The sequence below is a fragment of the Ostrinia furnacalis genome, unplaced genomic scaffold (assembly GCF_004193835.3).
Source record: "Ostrinia furnacalis isolate ACB-3 unplaced genomic scaffold, ASM419383v2 OfSCF5175, whole genome shotgun sequence".
In the NCBI taxonomy this organism is placed as follows: Eukaryota; Metazoa; Arthropoda; class Insecta; order Lepidoptera; family Crambidae; genus Ostrinia; species Ostrinia furnacalis.
In genome coordinates, this window is record NW_021135414.1 from 334533 (window position 1) to 356482 (window position 21950).

Here is a 21950-nt window from a genome sequence, read left to right on the forward strand (position 1 = left end):
GAACAGGCCTGCTATTATTAACAAGTGAGAATATAATGAAGTGGATAATGTGTTGTTGCCAGGTGGTACAACACGCGATGCGCATGTGCGTATGGTGGGCGCGCGGTGGCGGCGACGCGGTGGCGCTGGCGTGGTCGCTGCGCCGCGCCGCGCCGCGGCTGCTGCTCGACGATGCTGATCCGGCTGTGAGTAGCCTTCTAATTCTGTTAGCAACAGATTGATGAAACGATGTTTTTTTTTAAGACATGGCATGTATTTGACCACAATCGCACCTGGTGTTAAGTGAGATGCAGTCTAGGATGGTACATACCGTGATTATGGCATGGCGCCTGTAAAAATTTGCGTTTGCGTTGAAATATGGCTATTTGGAAATTTTGCTGCTGTGACGTCACAAGATTATATTTTTAGACTGCAATGCAATGGCATACGCATATTTTATTAGTTTTTTTTTAGTTTTTAGCTGATCACATGCTCATTACCTCATTAGCTGTGTCCATACAGTGAGAAAAAAAAGCAACGATAGGTGATAGTTTAGGACTAATCACAAAATTAACTCTATCTCCTAAATTAAGCAAAATCATAGAGCATACATGGGGTGATTTAGATACACCTTGATGTAAGGATTCTAAATTTTAGCTTTGAACGTCAACTCCCTGGCCACCCTGTATATGAACTGTATGTATGTGACTTTGTTGGTGTACCTAATAAATAAATAAATTTTTCACTTGTTTGTTCCGTGCAGGTGCGCCGCGAGGCGGGCAGCGCTTTGTACCGTTTATGCGCGGGCGGCGAGGTGGCGGTGCTGGCGCCGCTGCTGCAGCTGCTGCTGGCGCACCTGCCGCGCGCCGCCGACATGCGCCCGCACCCCGCGCCGCCCAGCCACCACCCGCACGAGGTATGCTGAAATATACCTAGCTACCTAAGTCATACGTGTCGTATTTCTCCAGGCACATAATCCCAAGGGCCCGCGTCCCACCACCTGCATTATGCTGAAATATACCTAGCTATAGTCTGGTCCGGGAGCACGTAGAATTTTGTCCAATGACCCCAAGTTACCCATCCTTATCTCTCGCGCGTAATTATGTTGCTGTCGCGACTGTGGGACGGGCGCGCGCAGTGAGTGTGTGAGCGCGACAGCAACATAATTACGCGCGAGCGATAAGGATGGATAGCTTGGGGTCATTGGACAAAATTCTACGTACTCCCGGACCAGACTATAGCTAGATCTTAAGCTTCACATTTCTACACAACCGCTACTGCCGCGCACCGCCGACATGCGCCCGCACCCCGCGCCGCCCAGCCACCACCCGCACGAGGTACGCTATAATATACCTAGCCGTCAAGGTCGTACGTGTCACATTACTTAACTACACGACTCCATGCACCAGTATCCCACGAGCTCGAGGTATTCATGGTAAAATATACTTAGCCACCTACGTCATAATCATCGCTTTTTTACTTCTCACGACGCGCATGGTGCCCGCATCCCGCGCCGCCCAGCCACCATCCGCACGAGGTTTGCTAGAATATACCTAGCCACCTAGATCTTAAGCTTCACATTTCTTCACTACATGACCCCATGCAACCGCATCTCTGCGACTCTACGTGAGGTATACTCATGTGCCTGCACCCCGCGCCGCCCAGCCACCACCCGCACGAGGTACGCTATAATATACCTAGCTACCTAAGTCATACGTGTCGTATTTCTCCAGGCACATAATCCCAAGTGCCCGCGTCCCACCACCTGCATTATGCTGAAATATACCTAGCTATAGTCTGGTCCGGGAGCACGTAGAATTTTGTCCAATGACCCCAAGTTACCCATCCTTATCTCTCACGCGTAATTATGTTGCTGTCGCGACTGTGGGACGGGCGCGCGCAGTGAGTGTGTGAGCGCGACAGCAACATAATTACGCGCGAGCGATAAGGATGGATAGCTTGGGGTCATTGGACAAAATTCTACGTACTCCCCAGGGTTCGAGGATATATATCAAGGGATATACAGGGTGTCCCGTAATGTAACGTCAAGCCGGAACTGGGTGTTGAGGCAAGTTGTGCTGGTTATCAGAAATTCAAACATCTGCAATTAATAACAAATCTGTCGAAAAAAAGAAATCTAATAAAAGTCAACCCAAAAAAAAGATAAAAATGTTTAAAGCCTACAAGGTCATAAAATTTTAAAATATCACAAAATTAACTCTATCTCCTAAACTAAGCACAATCGTATTATATACATGGGGGTGATTTAGGTACACCTTGATGTAAGGAATCTAAATTTTTCTTTTAGACCTCACTGTTTTGGCCACCCTGTATATCCGATATATATCCAGCCGGTTTTGATGATATATATCAATTTTTAAAATTTGTAACTGTATTTGTACTTTTTCACATAAGATTTTTGTTTTTTAGTTGATTTTGCCGTAATTACAAGAAGATTTTATGTTTTTGCTTTATTTGTCTGATTTTAAGTTTTAAAAACATTAAAAACATGTTTATATGACACATATGCAATGGTATTCATAAATAATACAATAAAATAATAGTATAGCTTTCATACAAATTTGATATATATCAAAGTTGATATATATCGGATATATATCATAAATATCCGATATTTTGATATTTATAATAAATATCGGATATTTTCGAACCCTGGTACTCCCGGACCAGACTATAGCTAGATCTTAAGCTTCACATTTCTACACAACCGCTACTGCCGCGCACCGCCGACATGCGCCCGCACCCCGCGCCGCCCAGCCACCACCCGCACGAGGTACGCTATAATATACCTAGCCGTCAAGGTCATACGTGTCACATTACTTTACTACACGACTCCATGCACCAGTATCCCACGAGCTCGAGGTATACATGGTAAAATATACTTAGCCACCTACGTCATAAGCATCGCTTTTCTACTTCTCACGACGCGCATGGTGCCCGCATACCGCGCCGCCCAGCCACCACCCGCACGAGGTTTGCTAGAATATACCTAGCCACCTAGATCTTAAGCTTCACATTTCTTCGCTACATGACCCCATGCAACCGCATCTCTGCGACTGCGTGAGGTATACTCATGTGCCCGCACCCCGCGCCGCGCAGCCACCACCCGCACGAGGTACGCTATAATATACCTAGCCACCTAGGTCATACGTGTTGTATTTCTCCAGGCACATACTGCCATGCGCCCGCGTCCCACCACCTGCATGAGGTATGCTGAAATATACCTAGCTATCTAGATCTTAAGCTTTACATTTCTACACAACCGCTACTGCCGCGCCCCACTGACATGAGCCCGCGTTCCACCACCCACTCGAGGTATGCTGAAATATACTTAGTTATCTTAGTCATACGTCGTATTTCTCTACTACATGACACCACCACCAACGAAGTATACGCAAATTGTACCTAGACATCTAGGTCATACGAATAGTTTTTCGCCACCACATGACTCCATGCGCCTGTATGCCGTGCCCGCTATCCACCACCCGCACGAGTATGCTGAAATATACTTAGTTATCTAATTCATACGTGTCGTATTTTTCTACCGCACGTGTTGTGCATCCAAAGGTCTCCTTTTCATGCAAGTATTTATTATAATGCGTGAAATATGCACGCAATGGGTGGGGAGACGCGGGGCAATCCGCAAGATATAAAAACACCCAAAGACTGTGAACTTTGTTTTCACCCGCGATCGCCGAGTACGCGGATGCAACCCGTCGAGGTTACGAGTGATAACGGTTCGCTCTATTATACTAGTGCCAGATTATTTATTAACATCCGGTCAGTGACGTTATACGCGCAAGAGGAGCAGTGACGTAGCTGAATCACATGATTTGACAATTGACGTATTTTATTAACTGTCTAAATGTGACTGTCGATATTATTTATAGTTCACGTTTGTGCAGGTGGTGCATCACCACGCTGAGGAAGGCAAGGAACCGTACGGGCCGGCGTGCAGAGACTACTTCTGGCTTGTTTGCAGGCTCATAGACGGACTTCCCGAAGATTTCTTCAAAGGTTTGATTCTTTACGTGATTTTATTTTTATAAATTAAATTAGATTTGTCATAGTTAATTTACTGTCATCGCTTCAAAATGATGGCTATTTATAATGAGATTTGCGCTTACCAGTTTGCGTCACTGGCAAGTAAGATACTGTCACTCTTGTGACCTTTGACAGTGGCGCGTAAACGATATAGAATTGCGGTCACCCTCATTGATTGTTGTGATTTGATTTTTAAAATGGACTGTTTAAAATGTCACTAATTTTAACCAGAGGGCGCCACCTCAGAAGACAGCGGAGCGCCGGACCTAAACGAGCTGTGCGAACAAATTCGCTCATCGCTAGAAAAGCGGGAGATCATAGAGAAACGCAGCGAACCCTGTGCGCCAGACGACGGTCTCTACGGGCAACTCAGCCTGCTGACGCACCTGCTCAAGCACCCGCTCAGGTTTAAGACCTCTGAGCAGGGCACCAGGACACTGGAGATGGTAAGTGATTTTGCATATCAACATCTGAATTTACTGAAATATGTGCTCAGGTGTTGAACAACTCATTCAACTCAACTCATAATACTGGATTAAATTTTATTGTTGATTGAATTTCAAAATAAGATCTTCAAGTATAGTCTTGTAGTTGTTTTGAAAGAAGTCGAATTCTTCCTTAAGTTTTCCTACGGCTAAAGTTTGAAACGAAGTTGATATTTTAAGCATCGACAAGGCTAACGACTGGACCATGTTTGGTAATTTTATTCGAATGTCAGTGAACACACACACACATTGAATATGCCGGCCATTATTTCCAATAATATTAGCCCGTTTACAATGCACATTAGCCTAATATTTCAATACTTTTTTAAGGTTTTTGGGTTCTTATTCGACGTGCCAAACCCAGAGCAACGGAACCTCCCGAAGTGTAAATCGCAGAAGTCTCGGGCGGCCGCTTACGACCTACTTGTGGAGCTGGTGCGAGGCGCGCCTGATAACTACATGGTGCTGCACCATAAGCTTATGGAGCACCACAAGCCTGGTGAGTACAAGCAAACTTGTCTTCAAAGAAAGCCCGTTTTTACCATCAATCCCTAATGTTTAGGTGACCCCTAAGGTAACACAACAAGAATTTTGTTTTCATAGGGGTCACATTTGGGATTGATGGTGAAAACGGGCATAACCCTCTTATTGATATAAATAAGGCCTGTTTTGTCTCATTTTATTATTGCGAAATCAACATTCCACCATAAGTCATGTTAGCTTTTAACATTGCTATGAAAAGTTGTTACTTTATGCTTAGAGCGTTTTCGCATTACGACCGATTCGATCCATGAAATTACGACCCGGAGTAGTCATAAAACTATTTGAATGTTAGTTTACACACTAGATCCCATTTCCCTCATCCAATTTCTGTCGTTAGTTCGAGATCCACGTCTTGACAAATGCAGATCGGACGTATTGCGGCACCGCTCTTACATATTTTGTAACTTTTGGTGTTCCAAATAAACTGTGAAAACTTTAACCAAAGTGACCGTCACCGATACAACTTGCCAGGTCCGCAAACGTCGTACCCGTGGGACTACTGGCCGGCCGAGGAGTCCCGCTCGGAGTGCGGCTACGTGGGGCTCACCAACCTCGGCGCCACGTGCTACATGGCGTCGTGCATGCAGCACCTGTACATGATGCCGCAGGCGCGCGCCGCCGTGCTCCGCGCCGACCCCGCGCGCTCCCGCCACGCGCCCACGCTGCACGAGATGCAGAGGATGTTCGCCTACCTCATGGTACTTTGCTGAGCTCTTTAGGTCGATTTTCCTTTGAAAAGTAATACAACGTCACGGTAAGGAGTCGCGCTTGGAGTAGTGGCTACGTAGGGCTGATGACCCCGCGCGCTCCCTCCACGCGCCCACGCTGCACGAGATGCAGCGAATGTTCTCCTACCTTGTGGTCAGTTTCTGAGCTCTTTAGGTTGATTTTCGTTTGGACGGTGCTAAAACGTCCCGGAGGAATGGCGACGGATTGTAAAGCTTGCCACCAAACCAGGTGTGACGACCACGACCACTAGGCAAGAGTGTAGTGACGAAGACGATGAAATTGTCCCGCTGAGTCCATAAAAATAGAACATACTGGCCAGCGAATGGTGGCGACCACGTGGGGCTAACGTACCTCCCTCGAAATGCCGAACCCGCGCGCTCCCGGCTCGCGCCCTCAGACTACCTTATGGTCAGTTTCTGAGCTTTTTAGGTCGATATTCGTTTGAAAGGTTCTTAAAAATTCGTTAGCGGACACTAGCTATCTTCACAGTGAGGATAAAAGGATACATATGGCTGGCGGAGTTGCGCTCGATATGATGTCACGTGGTACTCGGAGTAGTGGTTACGTGGGGCTCACCAACCTCGGCGCCACGTGCTACATGGCGTCGTGCATGCAGCACCTGTACATGATGCCGCAGGCGCGCGCCGCCGTGCTCCGCGCCGACCCCGCGCGCTCCCGCCACGCGCCCACGCTGCACGAGATGCAGAGGATGTTCGCCTATCTCATGGTACGTTTCTGAGATCTTTAGGTCGATTTTCCTTTGAAAAGTAATACAACGTCACGGTAAGGAGTCGCGCTTGGAGTAGTGGCTACGTAGGGCTGATGACCCCGCGCACTCCCTCCACGCGCCCACGCTGCACGAGATGCACCGAATGTTCTCCTACCTTGTGGTCAGTTTCTGAGCTCTTTAGGTTGATTTTCGTTTGAACGGTGCTAAAAAGTCCCGGAGGAATGGCGACGGATTGTAAAGCTTGCCATAAAACCAGGTGTGACGACCACGACCACTCTGACAAGAGTGTAGCGACGACGAAGAAGAAGAAAACGTCCCGCTGAGTCCATAAAAATAGAACATACTGGCCAGCGAAAGAGTGGCGACCACGTGGAGCTAACGTACCTCCCTGCTATGCGCCGACCCAGCGCGCTCCTGGCACGCGCCCTCAGACTACCTTATGGTCAGTTTCTGAGCTTTTTAGGTCGATATTCGTTTGAAAGGATCTTAAAAATTCGTCAGCGGACACTAGCCAACTTCACGGTGAGGACGGCGGAGTCGCGCTCGGAATTATGTCACGCGGTACAGAGTAGTGGTTACGTAGGGCTCACCAACCTCGGCGCCACGTGCTACATGGCGTCGTGCATGCAGCACCTGTACATGATGCCGCAGGCGCGCGCCGCCGTGCTCCGCGCCGACCCCGCGCGCTCCCGCCACGCGCCCACGCTGCACGAGATGCAGAGGATGTTCGCCTATCTTATGGTACGTTTCTGAGCACTTTAGGTCGATTTTCCTTTGAAAAGTAATACAACGTCACGGGAAGGAGTCGCGCTTGGAGTAGTGGCTACGTAGGGCTGATGACCCCGCGCGCTCCCTCCACGCGCCCACGCTGCACGAGATGCACCGAATGTTCTCCTACCTTGTCAGTCGGTCAGTTTCTGAGCTCTTTAGGTCGATTTTCGTTTGGACGGTGTTAAAACGTCCCGGAGGATTGGCGATGGATTGTAAAGCTTGCCACCAAACCAGGTGTGACGACCACGACCACTCTGGCAAGAGTGTAGCGACGAAGAAGAAGGAAACGTCCCGCTGAGTCCATAAAAATAGAACATACTGGCCAGCGAAAGAGTGGCGACAACGTGGGATTAACGTACCTCCCTGCTATGTGCCAAACCCGCGCGCTCCCGGCTCGCGCCCTCAGACTACCTTATGGTCAGTTTCTGAGCTTTTTAGGTCGATATTCGTTTGAAAGGATCTTAAAAATTCGTCAGCGGACACTAGCCAACTTCACGGTGAGGACGGCGGAGTCGCGCTTGGAATTATGTCACGCGGTACAGAGTAGTGGTTACGTGGGGCTCACCAACCTCGGCGCCACGTGCTACATGGCGTCGTGCATGCAGCACCTGTACATGATGCCGCAGGCGCGCGCCGCCGTGCTCCGCGCCGACCCCGCGCGCTCCCGCCACGCGCCCACGCTGCACGAGATGCAGAGGATGTTCGCCTATCTAATGGTACGTTTCTGAGCTCTTTAGGTCGATTTTCGTTTAAAGGGCTCTACAATGCCCCGCTGAGTCCTTAAAAATAAAACATACTGGCCGGCGTAAGAGTGTACGTGGTGCTGTCGAAAAGCGCGCTCTTGCCACGCGTCCACGTTGCACGAGATGCAGCGGATGTTCGCCTATCTTATGGTACGTTTTTAAGCTATTTAGGTCGATTTTCGTTTGAACGGTGCTAAAAAGTCCCAGAGGAATGGCGACGGATTGTAAAGCTTGCCATAAAACCAGATGTGACGACCACGACCACTCTGACAAGAGTGTAGCGACGACGAAGAAGAAAACGTCCCGCTGAGTTCATAACAATAGAACATACTGGCCAGCGAAAGAGTGGCAACAACGTGGGGTTAACGTACCTCCCTGCTATGTGCCAAACCCGCGCGCTCCCGGCTCGCGCCCTCAGACTACCTTATGGTCAGTTTCTGAGCTTTTTAGGTCGATATTCGTTTGAAAGGTTCTTAAAAATTCGTCAGCAGACACTAGTTATCTTCACGGTGAGGACATAAGAATACATTCTGGCTGGCGGAGTTGCGCTCGATATGATGTTACGTGGTACTCGGAGTAGTGGTTACGTGGGGCTCACCAACCTCGGCGCCACGTGCTACATGGCGTCGTGCATGCAGCACCTGTACATGATGCCGCAGGCGCGCGCCGCCGTGCTCCGCGCCGACCCCGCGCGCTCCCGCCACGCGCCCACGCTGCACGAGATGCAGAGGATGTTCGCCTATCTTATGGTACGTTTCTGAGCTCTTTAGGCCGATTTTCGTGTGACTGGCCAGCGTGGCAACCACGTGGGGCTATCGAACCGCGGTGCTGAGCGACGACCCCTAGCTATAGGCACGCGCCCACGCTGCACGAGATGCAGCGGATGTTCGCTTATTTTATGGTCAGTTTCTAAGCTATTTAGGTCGATTTTCGTTTGAACGGTGCTAAAATGTCCCGGAGAAATGGCGACAGATTGTAAAGCTTGCCACCAAACCAGGTGTGACTATCATGACCACTCTGGCAAAAGTTTAGCGACGAAGAAGAAGAAAACGTCCCGCTGAGTCCATAAAAATAGAACATACTGGCCAGCGAATGGTGGTGACAACGTGGGGTTAACGTACCTCCCTGCTATGTGCCAAACCCGTGCGCTCCCGGCTCGCGCCCTCAGACTACCTTATGGTCAGGTTCTCAGCTTTCTTTATAGGTCGATATTCGTTTGAAAGGTTCTTAAAAATTCGTCAGCAGACACTAGTTATCTTCACGGTGAGGACATAAGAATACATTCTGGCTGGCGGAGTTGCGCTCGATATGATGTTACGTGGTACTCGGAGTAGTGGTTACGTGGGGCTCACCAACCTCGGCGCCACGTGCTACATGGCGTCGTGCATGCAGCACCTGTACATGATGCCGCAGGCGCGCGCCGCCGTGCTCCGCGCCGACCCCGCGCGCTCCCGCCACGCGCCCACGCTGCACGAGATGCAGAGGATGATCGCCTATCTCATGGTACGTTTCTGAGCACTTTAGGTCGATTTTCCTTTGAAAATTAATACAACGTCACGGGAAAGAGTCGCGCTTGGAGTAGTGGCTACGTAGGGCTGATGACCCCGCGCGCTCCCTCCACGCGCCCACGCTGCACGAGATGCAGCGAATGTTCTCCTACCTTGTGGTCAGTTTCTGAGCTCTTTAGGTTGATTTTCGTTTGAACGGTGCTAAAACGTCCCGGAGGGTTGGCGATGGATTGCAAAGCTTGCCATAAAACCAGGTGTGACGACCACGACCACTCTGACAAGAGTGTAGCAACGAAGAAGAAGAAGAAAACGTCCCGATGAGTCCATAAAAATAGAACATACTGGCCAGCGAAAGAGTGGCGGCCACGTAGGGCTAACGTACCTCCCTGCTATGCGCCGAACCCGCGCGCTCCCGGCACGCGCCCTCAGACTACCTTATGGTCAGTTTCTGAGCTTTTTAGGTCGATATTCGTTTGAAAGGTTCTTAAAAATTCGTCAGCGAACACTAGCTATTTACACGGTGAGGACAGAAGAATACATACTGGCCGACCGAGTCGCGCTCAGAATGATGTTACGTGGTACTCACAGTAGTGGTTACGTGGGGCTCACCAACCTCGGCGCCACGTGCTACATGGCGTCGTGCATGCAGCACCTGTACATGATGCCGCAGGCGCGCGCCGCCGTGCTCCGCGCCGACCCCGCGCGCTCCCGCCACGCGCCCACGCTGCACGAGATGCAGAGGATGTTCGCCTATCTTATGGTACGTTTCTGAGCTCTTTAGGTTGATTTTCGTTTGAACGGTGCTAAAACGTCCCGGAGGAATGGCGACGGATTGTAAAGCTTGCCATAAAACCAGGTGTGACGACCACGACCACTCTGACAAGAGTGTAGCAACGAAGAAGAAGAAGAAAACGTCCCGATGAGTCCATAAAAATAGAAAATACTGGCCAGCGAAAGAGTGGCGACAACGTGGGGTTAACGTACCTCCCTGCTATGTGCCAAACCCGCGCGCTCCCGTCTCGCCCCCTCAGACTACCTTATGGTCAGTTTCTGAGCTTTTTAGGTCGATATTCGTTTGAAAGGTTCTTAAAAATTCGTCAGCGAACACTAGCTATTTACACGGTGAGGACAGAAGAATACATACTGGCCGACGGAGTCGCGCTCGGAATGATGTTACGTAGTAGTGGTTACGTGGGGCTCACCAACCTCGGCGCCACGTGCTACATGGCGTCGTGCATGCAGCACCTGTACATGATGCCGCAGGCGCGCGCCGCCGTGCTCCGCGCCGACCCCGCGCGCTCCCGCCACGCGCCCACGCTGCACGAGATGCAGAGGATGTTCGCCTATCTAATGGTCAGTTTCTAAGCACTTTAGGTCGATTTTCCTTTGAAAAGTAATACAACGTCACGGGAAGGAGTCGCGCTTGGAGTAGTGGCTACGTAGGGCTGATGACCCCGCGCGCTCCCTCCACGCGCCCACGCTGCACGAGATGCAGCGAATGTTCTCTTACCTTGTGGTCAGTTTCTGAGCTCTTTAGGTTGATTTTCGTTTGAACGGTGCTAAAACGTCCCGGAGGATTGGCGATGGATTGTAAAGCTTGCCACCAAACCAGGTGTGACGACCATGACCACTAGGCAAGAGTGTAGCGACGAAGGCGATGAAATCGTCCCGCTGAGTCTATAAAAATAGAAAATACTGGCCAACGAAAGAGTGGCGACAACGTGGGGTTAACGTACCTCCCTGCTATGTGCCAAACCGGCGCGCTCCCGGCTCGCGACCTCAGACTACCTTATGGTTAGTTTCTGAGCTTTTTAGGTCGATATTCGTTTGAAAGGTTCTTAAAAATTCGTCAGCGGACACTAGCCAACTTCACGGTGAGGACGGCGGAGTCGCGCTCGGAATTATGTCACGTGGTACAGAGTAGTGATTACGTGGGGCTCACCAACCTCGGCGCCACGTGCTACATGGCGTCGTGCATGCAGCACCTGTACATGATGCCGCAGGCGCGCGCCGCCGTGCTCCGCGCCGACCCCGCGCGCTCCCGCCACGCGCCCACGCTGCACGAGATGCAGAGGATGTTCGCCTATCTTATGGTCAGTTTCTGAGCTCTTTAGGTCGATTTTCGTTTGACTGGCCAGCGTGGCAACCACGTGGGGCTAACAAGCCGCGATGCTGAGCGCTGACCCCGCGCCCAAGCTGCACGAGATACATCGGATGTTCGCCTATCTTATGGTACGTTTCTGAGCTCTTTAGGTTGATTTTCGTTTGAACGGTGCTAAATCGTCCCGGAGGAATGGCGACGGATTGTAAAGTTTGCCACCAAGCCAGGTGTGATATAACGACCACGACCACTGGCATTATTACACACTGTAAAACCCTGGTTTTCCTAAATAAATAAATAAATAAGAGTGTAGCGACGAAGAAGAAGAAAACGTCCCGCTGAGTCCATAAAAATAGAACATACTGGCCAGCGAATGGTGGTGACCACGTGGGGCTAACGTACCTCCCTGCTATGCGCCGAACCCGCGCGCTCCCGGCACGCGCCCTCAGACTACCTTATGGTCAGTTTCTGAGTTTTTTAGGTCGATATTCGTTTGAAAGTTTCTTAAAAATTCGTTAGCAGACACTAGCTATTTACACGGTGAGGATATAAGAATACATACTGGCCGACGGAGTCGCGCTCGGAATGATGTTAGGTAGTAGTGGCTACGTGGGGCTCACCAACCTCGGCGCCACGTGCTACATGGCGTCGTGCATGCAGCACCTGTACATGATGCCGCAGGCGCGCGCCGCCGTGCTCCGCGCCGACCCCGCGCGCTCCCGCCACGCGCCCACGCTGCACGAGATGCAGAGGATGTTCGCCTATCTCATGGTACGTTTCTGAGCTCTTTAGGCCGATTTTCCTTTGAAAAGTAATACAACGTCACGGTAAGGAATCGCGCTTGGAGTAGTGGCTACGTAGGGCTGATGACCCCGCGCGCTCCCTCCACGCGCCCACGCTGCACGAGATGCAGCGAATGTTCTCCTACCTTGTGGTCAGTTTCTGAGCTCTTTAGGTTGATTTTTGTTTGAACGGTGCTAAAACGTACCGGAGGATTGGCGATGGATTGTAAAGCTTGCCACCAAACTAGGTGTGACGACCAAGACCACTCTGGCAAGAGTTTAACGACGAAGAAGAAGAAAACGTCCCGCTGTGTCCATAAAAATAGAACATACTGGCCAGCGAAAGAGTGGCGATCACGTGGGGCTAACGTACCTCCCTGCTATGCGCCGAACCCGTGCTCAGACTACCTTATGGTCAGTTTCTGAGCTTTTTAGGTTAGGATATTCGTTTGAAAGGTTCTTAAAAATTCGTCAGCAGACACTAGCTATTTACACGGTGAGGACAGAAGAATACATACTGGCCGACGGAGTCGCGCTCAGAATGATGTTACGTGGTACAGAGTAGTGGCTACGTGGGGCTCACCAACCTCGGCGCCACGTGCTACATGGCGTCGTGCATGCAGCACCTGTACATGATGCCGCAGGCGCGCGCCGCCGTGCTCCGCGCCGACCCCGCGCGCTCCCGCCACGCGCCCACGCTGCACGAGATGCAGAGGATGTTCGCCTACCTCATGGTACGTTTCTGAGCTCTTTAGGTTGATTTTTGTTTGAACGGTGCTAAAACGTCCCGGAGGATTGGCGATGGATTGTAAAGCTTGCCACCAAACTAGGTGTGACGATCAAGACCACTCTGGCAAGAGTTTAGCGACGAAGAAGAAGAAAACGTCCCGATGAGTCCATAAAAATAGAAAATACTGGCCAGAGAAAGAGTGGCGATCACGTGGGGCTATCGTACCTCCCTGCTATGCGCCGAACCCGTGCGCTCCCGGCTCGCGCCCTCAGACTACCTTATTGTCAGTTTCTGAGCTTTTTAGGTCGATATTCGTTTGAAAGTTTCTTAAAAATTCGTCAGCGAACACTAGCTATTTACACGGTGAGGACAGAAGAATACATACTGGCCGGCGGAGTCGCGCTCGGAATGATGTCACGTGGTACTCGGAGTAGTGGTTACGTGGGGCTCACCAACCTCGGCGCCACGTGCTACATGGCGTCGTGCATGCAGCACCTGTACATGATGCCGCAGGCGCGCGCCGCCGTGCTCCGCGCCGACCCCGCGCGCTCCCGCCACGCGCCCACGCTGCACGAGATGCAGAGGATGTTCGCCTATCTTATGGTACGTTTCTGAGCTCTTTAGGCCGATTTTCGTGTGACTGGCAAGCGTGGCAACCACTTGGAGCTATCGAGCCGCGCTGCTGAGCGACGACCCCGCGTTTTAGGCACGCGCCCACGCTGCACGAGATGCAGAGGATGTTCGCCTACCTTATGGTCAGTTTCTGAGCTCTTTAGGTTGATTTTCGTTTGAACGGTGCTAAAAAGTCCCGGAGGAATGGCGACGGATTGTAAAGCTTGCCATAAAACCAGGTGTGACGACCACGACCACTAGGCAAGAGTGTAGCGACGACGAAGAAGAAGAAAACGTCCCGCTGAGTCCATAACAATAGAACATACTGGCCAGCGAAAGAGTGGCGACAACGTGGGATTAACGTACCTCCCTGCTATGTGCCAAACCCGCGCGCTCCCGGCACGCGCCCTCAGACTACCTTATGGTCAGTTTCTGAGATTTTTAGGTCGATATTAGTGTGAAAGGTTCTTAAAAATTCGTCAGCGGACACTAGCCAACTTCACGGTGAGGACGGCGGAGTCGCGCTCGGATTTATGTCACGTGGTACAGAGTAGTGGTTACGTGGGGCTCACCAACCTCGGCGCCACGTGCTACATGGCGTCGTGCATGCAGCACCTGTACATGATGCCGCAGGCGCGCGCCGCCGTGCTCCGCGCCGACCCCGCGCGCTCCCGCCACGCGCCCACGCTGCACGAGATGCAGAGGATGTTCGCCTATCTAATGGTACGTTTCTGAGCTCTTTAGGTCGATTTTCGTGTGACTGGTCAGCGTGGCAACCACGTGGTGCTATCGAACCGCGGTGCTGAGCACCGACCCCGCGCTCTAGGCACGCGCCCACGCTGCTCGAGATGCAGCGTATGTTCGCCTATCTAATGGTACGTTTCTGAGCTCTTTAGGTTAATTTTCGTTTGAACGGTTCATCAGTGGACACTATCTATCTTCACGGTGAGCCCATAACTTTAGAACGTCCATTGAAAGGCATATCCTTTAGGCGTGTATTGAGCCTATTCATTCGCCCGCCCCCCGCCGCGCGTATGTAAACATCACACGCCTGCGCGACACAATGCACTGTTCATATTATTTCTCGTTATAGGCACGCGTGCGGGCGCCCGTGTGAGATTTAGCAGAGGCTTACAGAAAACCAAAGAATATTACAAAACTAGATTTCATAGTTGTTCTTTCTTGCAGGAGAGCGAGCGCAAAGCATACAACCCTCGGAGCTTCTGCAAGGTGTACCAGATGGACCACCAGCCTCTGAACACGGGCGAGCAGAAGGACATGGCCGAGTTCTTCATCGACCTGGTCTCCAAGCTCGAGGAGATGACGCCCGAGCTCAAGAAACTGGTTAAAACTCTATTCTGTGGCGTGCTGAGCAACAACGTCGTGTCACTCGTAAGTTTAATCTGTGTGATTTGACATCTAAAATGTGAAAGGAAATAGGTTTGGTGAACGAACAGCTTGAAAACGAGCAAAAGGTGATGGCTTTATCAGAAAACTTCCAGAGCTTATCTAATTTTATTTCATTTTACTTTTATCATGACCCATGGTTTGAAGTTTGAAACAACCATATATTTTTACATTATCTTTCCATCTATAGCGAATTTATAACGATAAGGTTGTCGACAACGCGTCAAAAGGCTCTCAAAAAATATGACGCGCCAAAGAGATCCCAAAAAGTATGACCGGTGTTTTGGGTCAAAGATACCCTCAAATCATCACCATAAACACATCGAAATCGTTACGTGACAGAATTTAGCCCAAGAACACCAATCACAATATTCATGACTTCCATCGCAGGATTGTCCCCACGTATCGCGCACGCTAGAAGAGTTCTACACGGTGCGATGTCAAGTGGCAGACATGAGGAACCTCCACCAGAGCTTGGACGAGGTGACGGTGAAGGACACGCTAGAGGGAGACAACTGCTATACCTGCTCGCAGTGCGCCGCCAAAGTCAGGGCTGAGAAACGGTGAGTTGTGATTTTGCTATCAACTAAAGTTTTTTATTTGGGTTTAAATCACTATTGACAATTTACATTAGGAATCTAATACGGTTACGTGGTTTTAATATTAAAGTATGCTCAAATTGTCACACGGTATGCGCAGGGCGTATCCCATACAAGCAATATTTAATGATACGTTGGTCGTATTCTCTAACCCGTTTAATGACGTTTAGCTATCTGTAGAAATAACATTTGAAAAAAGGTTTCAAACATGACAAATCCAAAGATAATCAGATAATCCCCGTATGGCAGTAGTCTCACATCAAATCAAATCAAATATAATTTATTTGCATTAAATAGGATTTCACAAAGTGGGTGTTATTACATTTTTAAGTTATTGTACTTATGCCTATTTAGCCATACTTAATTACAGCATGCAAATTTTATCATTCATCATCATTGCGTATGTATACAAATTTTTAAACGCATCATGTTTTTTTCAAAGCGCGTGCTTCAAGAAACTCCCGCGCATCCTTTGCTTCAACACGATGCGGTATACCTTCAACATGCTCACGATGCTCAAGGAGAAAGTCAACACTCACTTCTCGTTCCCGATGCGTCTCGACATGTCTGGATACGTCGAGAAACACCTCATGCCCGCACAGTATCAGGGTAAGTGAAAGCAAGTCAAATTAGACCTATAGTATATTCTTAAAGAGGATAATCAGTGGTCTTGCTATTAAAATAGTTATACTGTGTGGTGTTCTTATTGTTATTATTAACGATGGTATTTACAGAAGAGAAAAAGAAAGACGCAGAGCTAAAGAAAGAGGGTGAGGGCAGTCCGAATGCGGAAGTCGAAGACAACTCCGAATTCGAAGAGCATTATGAGTAAGTATCAACAATTTAATTCGTTGGACTTGTGTATTTTTAATTCTGTCTATGTGTATTATGTCTGCTACAATTTTTTTTTAAGTACAGGCAACCATCAGGCTAAATACTGCCCCTTTATGGTATTGTGATAGGTGCGATTTCGCAATAAAAATGTATTGTCTGATTCTGAACTTTTTAGATAAAGTCCAGTCGCCTAGCAGATACAATTTCGTGCAATGACCCCAAGATCGCACACTCACTGTGCGACGGGCGGCCGCAGTGAGTGTGCGAGGGCGATAGCATTATAATTACGCGCGACTTTAGTCCTAAAATGTACTCGTAATCATATGATTCCTTATTCTCCACCAGGTACGAGCTAATAGGCGTGACCGTACACACGGGCACGGCGGACGGCGGGCACTACTACTCGTTCATCCGCGACCGCGAGCACGAGCACCCCGACCGCTGGCTGCTGTTCAACGACGCGGAGGTCAAGCCCTTCGACCCGGCGCACATCGCCGCCGAGTGCTTCGGGGGCGAGATGACGGTGAGTCACAGATCAATAGTGGTAGTGCGTCTTGAATTCTATTCTTTAGATACATAAGGCACAAAACACCTTGCACAAATTGAAATCTTTTCAAGGCGAGAGTGAATGGGGAGATATGTACCATCGTAGACAGCATCTTACTTAATACCAGGTGCGATTGCGGTCAAATACCTGCCTTGTTAAGCATAAAAATAACATAAGATACAATACGACGCACGTTGCCTATGCTACAGTGTTATTTTCCTCCAGCCAACCTCACCCTCCCACCCTCACTATGACGTCCACTGCTAGACCAAGGCCTCCCTCATAAATTTCTACAACGACCGGTCCTGCGCTGCCCGCATCCAGGTACTTCCTGCGTCCAGGTGCTTCCCGCGACTTTTACCAGATCCACCGACTGGGAGACCTATCCACATTGCTTATTCCGTCCTCAACGGCCATCAGTTCTAAGAGCTATGTGCCCCGCCCGCTATCACTTATGTTTGACAGTTCTGCTTTGTCAGTTACTTATGTTCCTCTACAGATCTCGAAACGTATCTCCTCTCCCAATAATGTACCTATTGTCTGGCATTGTGTGATGTGATTTGTTAGTTGACTTGTGTTGGTTTTCCAGAGCAAAACTTACGACTCGGTGACGGACAAGTTCATGGACTTCTCATTCGAGAAGACCAACAGTGCGTACATGTTGTTCTACGAGCTCAGCCCGCCGCGCTCGCAGCGTGGCTCTGACTGCGGACAGCAGGAGGAAGCTCAGGTAATGTGGATTAAGACCTTAAAAATATTATACTAACGTTATTATACCATTTAGTAAACTAGGTCCGTCTTTCAAAGACAGTATTTGGCTTTTTTACATTAGATTAAGTTTAAATACGTTGTAAATATTGATTGTCTTCTAGTGTATGTCTTGTTGATTGTCCTATTAAATAAATAAATAAATTAGACGGGTCTAAAGTAATGTAGCGAAAATAAATCGCAATAGTTCTTTCATTTTATAGTCAATATTGAAGAGTAGTGTAACTGACTTGTGCGATTAATAGAATATAATTCAGAAAACAGATCATCATACTTGTGTTATTTCTACAGTCCTCAACGGCCGAGGAATCCGTAGCGAACACAGTGGTTGAGCGACGCAGCGGCAACGCGGTGCCTGCTTTACCAAAAGATCTGCTGCACTGGATATGGGACGACAATATGCACTTCCTGCACGATAAAAACATCTTCCAACACGCATACTTTACGTAAGTACTACTTTGTTATCCATTTATGAATTTACAGCTGTGTTTAATGCGAAGTATACCAGTAGGTAGGGCCAAAGAGCCCCGTAAATGGCGCCTTTTCTTTGAACTTCTTTATCAAAGAGGAAAAGAAGTGGGGGAAATTATAATCATAGCGATGCATGGCAATGTGATAGAAGTTTTTCAATCACATTCGGGCTAACTGTATCTGGAGATCCATATGTTATCATCAGTTACATTAACTTTAATTTTACAGGTTCATGGGCCAGATGTGTAGTTCGGTTCCGCAGTCGCTGCTGACGCTTCGGCCTGAAGTGACTGAAGTCGCCGCGAGGCTCTCCACTTCGTTTTTTATTGAAACCTTCATACATGCGAAAGAAAAGGTAATACGCATTCTGAAACCTCAACTTAAGGCTTAGTTTCAGCTGAGATATGGCCGATGTAGCGTAGAGCAAGTAATATCAAGCAAATAAGGTCTTTCAACCATTGATATAAGGTGTTATACTAGGTCGAGTTGAGGGCAAGTAGCACTTTATGTCGGCGGAATTCGGTCTATATTTGCTAGATACTGATGACTGATCTGATTTTTTTGTCTTCTACTAGCCAACGATGGTTTCATGGGTGGAATTGGTGACGAAACAGTTCAACGCATCGGCAGCAGCTTCGGAATGGTTTTTAGGACACATGGCCGACGACACGTGGTGGCCGATGCAGGTATGAATATTACATAGTGTTTTTAAAATAATATAATCTGGACTTTGTTATCGCAATATTACGAACTGTTCTTGTTTGCAGGTGTTAATAAAATGTCCAAATCAGATGGTTCGTCAGATGTTTCAAAGGCTGTGTATGCATGTCATACAGAGGCTCAGGTAAATATCTTTATAGGCATCATTTAAAATTATACCTTAAAGCACAGTTACTCAAGCTTATAATGACTTGTTTCAGATCTAGTCATTGTGCCTTATACCTTCAGGGTATGGAAGAGGGCGAGGATAATAGCAAGTTGGGAGAAGCGAGTTGTGTTACTAGGTTTATAAGAATGTTGTTATCTTTGGTAAGTAATTTGACATAAAGTGCACTGTTACTTGTGATGTATTTGAATCAAGAATTTATGATTATCTCTTTCATTAGATGGAAAATGGTGCACGGTCCCACCTAAGGCACCTGACAGAGTACTTTAGCTTGCTGTACGAATTCAGCAAGATGGGGGAGGAAGAGGGGAGGTTTTTGCTGCGAGTCAACGCCATTTCAAGCATGGTCAGCTTCTACCTTGGCCAGAATTCCTCTACGGTAGGTAGGACTGAGGTGGGTAAAACTGCAGTGTTTTTTAACTAGTTCGTTAATAATAGCTTTATGTATCTTATGCCCGTTATCACCATCAGTCCCTAATTTTTAAGTGACCACTATGAAAACAAAAATCCTGTAAAATGTTGCCATAGGGGTCACTTAAAAATTAGGGATTGATGGTGAAAACGGGCATTAGTCTTTTGGCAATCTGTTTCTGCTCCTAACGCAAACAAAGTGGAGGAAATCAAGCATAAGCATCACTGAAACAGTTAATGTATTGAGGCTTCGTCATTAAGGCTTATCCTTTCAGACGAGATATTTAAGTATCTTACTTTTTATGTCAGTAGCCTCAGGAACACAAAACATGTTATACGATTCTCCCGAGAACCTAGATTTGGTCCTCATATGACTTACTGTCGGCTGTTTACATAATAGATCGAGCGTAAAATATCACAACAAACTCTTTGTTCAGGTTGAATCGCCTACCGAAGAGGCTGGCGGTAGCGGCAGTGGCAGCGGCAACACCGAGAGCGCGGGGGACAAGCTGCGACCAGGCGCCCTGGACAAAATGGTGGCGCTGGTGGCCGGGCTGGTGGAGCGCTCGCGCGACCAGGGCGGCCTGCTGGCGCTGCAGGAGCCCGACGCCAGGGCGCTGCTGCACGCTAAGGTAGACCGGCGGGACAGTTAGCGACAGCGGCTACACCGAGAGCGCGGGAGACAAGCTGCGACCAGGCGCCCTGGACAAGATGGTGGCGCTGGTGGCCGGGCTCGTGGAGCGCTCGCGCGACCAGGGCGGCCTGCTGGCGCTGCAGGAGCCCGACGCCAGGGCGCTGCTGCACGCTAAGGTAGACCGGCGGGACAGCGGCAACACATAGGAGAAAGCGCAATAAGAACCGGTTTCCACCAAGGCTGAGAAGAGTGGCACATCTCTCATCTCGTCCATGCGCGTATATAGCACTAACTCATGAGCTATGATACTAATCCCCCCCGTCACATTGGCATATCAGGGGCCAGATCACCCCTGGAAATGTAGCCTAGATACGCCAAAGATCTCGTCTCCGCTCCGCTTAATAACCTGCCAGATTTGCCGCACATCTCTCGTCTCGTAACAGCTATGACAAACATTTAATACAAAAATATATGTAAATCTATTGCACCCCTAGATATTAAATGTACAGTGTTTAATCAATGAACTATGTCATTGAAACCTTTGTTCTTTTTAGGGGTTCCCGTTTATCTACCAGCAGACACGCGACTGCCTCAATTTACAACAGACGAGGTCGTTGATCTTCGCGCTGTGCCGCTGGAATGAACCGCTCGCGCAGAAGATAGTCAACATGATTTTCCAGGCCATTGCCAAGCATTCTGAGGTACAGTAGTCAAATTCTAGTGAGGACAATACCTTAAGAATTTTCCTGAATCTGTTTTCTATAACTAACTATGGTCGCTGTGTCTTTAGTGTGCAGATTTATTGCTCAAAGGTTTCTAGACTGTAACCGTGCTTCCATTGCTGTCGATAAAATGGCACCAAAAAGTCAACCATAACATATCGTGGGTCGAAGCACAAAAATACCTAACTGAATTTTATGAATATTACAGAAACGACTATTAAATAAAATTTTAAGTATGAAAAATGGCATTTCGGGCCCTTTTTAACTATCTATATGGCTTCCTAACAAAGAATTCAGTTACGATCTTTTTTTAAATAACATAGTGTGTTTAACTCGATAGATACGGTTTTTCGTGAATAAACCCACAATTACAGTACATTATTATATTTTGTTGACACAATATTTTTTCTGCGGTTTCATTGCGAATATAATCGTTTGGTTAACCAACACTTCTCATCCACATAGAGCTGTGGAGCGTTTTTTAAACTGCTGACGCTGCTGGTGGAAGGCAGCGGCGGCGGCGCGGGCGCCACGGGCGGGCTGCCGTGCTTCACGCAGCTGGTGCTCGCGCGGCTTTGGGACGTCGCCGACGTGTGCCCGCACGCCGCGCTCGAGTGGCTCGCGCTGCAGGTAATAAGTCATTAGTTTTCAACCGTATCGTCACAGCATAAGGTTCATATTGATGAGAGCAGCGGCGGCGGCGCGGGCGCCACGGGCGGGCTGCCGTGCTTCACGCAGCTGGTGCTCGCGCGGAATTGGGACGTCGCCGACGTGTGCCCGCACGCCGCGCTCGAGTGGCTCGCGCTGCAGGTAGGAAAGTCATTGGTTTTGGACCGTATCGTCACAGCATAAAGTTGAAATTGATGAGGGCAGCGGCGGCGGCGCGGGCGGGC

The 21950-nt window shown here is 49.0% G+C and overlaps 1 protein-coding gene across 1 annotated transcript in view; it reads left to right on the plus strand.

Moving 5' to 3' along the window:
* Window positions 1-21950, plus strand: part of puf (ubiquitinyl hydrolase 1 puf) — a 73491-nt gene that overhangs the window by 21942 nt on the left and 29599 nt on the right. The window contains exons 25-45 of the mRNA XM_028315594.1: window positions 63-185; window positions 743-895; window positions 3906-4017; window positions 4276-4490; window positions 4860-5028; window positions 5544-5770; window positions 14967-15170; window positions 15576-15748; window positions 16227-16393; window positions 16519-16612; window positions 16964-17141; window positions 17755-17895; window positions 18225-18379; window positions 18633-18759; window positions 18980-19090; window positions 19172-19248; window positions 19325-19433; window positions 19511-19669; window positions 20139-20333; window positions 20890-21036; window positions 21523-21687. Coding sequence (XP_028171395.1) covers window positions 63-185; window positions 743-895; window positions 3906-4017; window positions 4276-4490; window positions 4860-5028; window positions 5544-5770; window positions 14967-15170; window positions 15576-15748; window positions 16227-16393; window positions 16519-16612; window positions 16964-17141; window positions 17755-17895; window positions 18225-18379; window positions 18633-18759; window positions 18980-19090; window positions 19172-19248; window positions 19325-19433; window positions 19511-19669; window positions 20139-20333; window positions 20890-21036; window positions 21523-21687 — 3201 coding nt within the window. The remainder of the gene's footprint in view (window positions 1-62; window positions 186-742; window positions 896-3905; window positions 4018-4275; window positions 4491-4859; window positions 5029-5543; window positions 5771-14966; window positions 15171-15575; window positions 15749-16226; window positions 16394-16518; window positions 16613-16963; window positions 17142-17754; window positions 17896-18224; window positions 18380-18632; window positions 18760-18979; window positions 19091-19171; window positions 19249-19324; window positions 19434-19510; window positions 19670-20138; window positions 20334-20889; window positions 21037-21522; window positions 21688-21950) is intronic.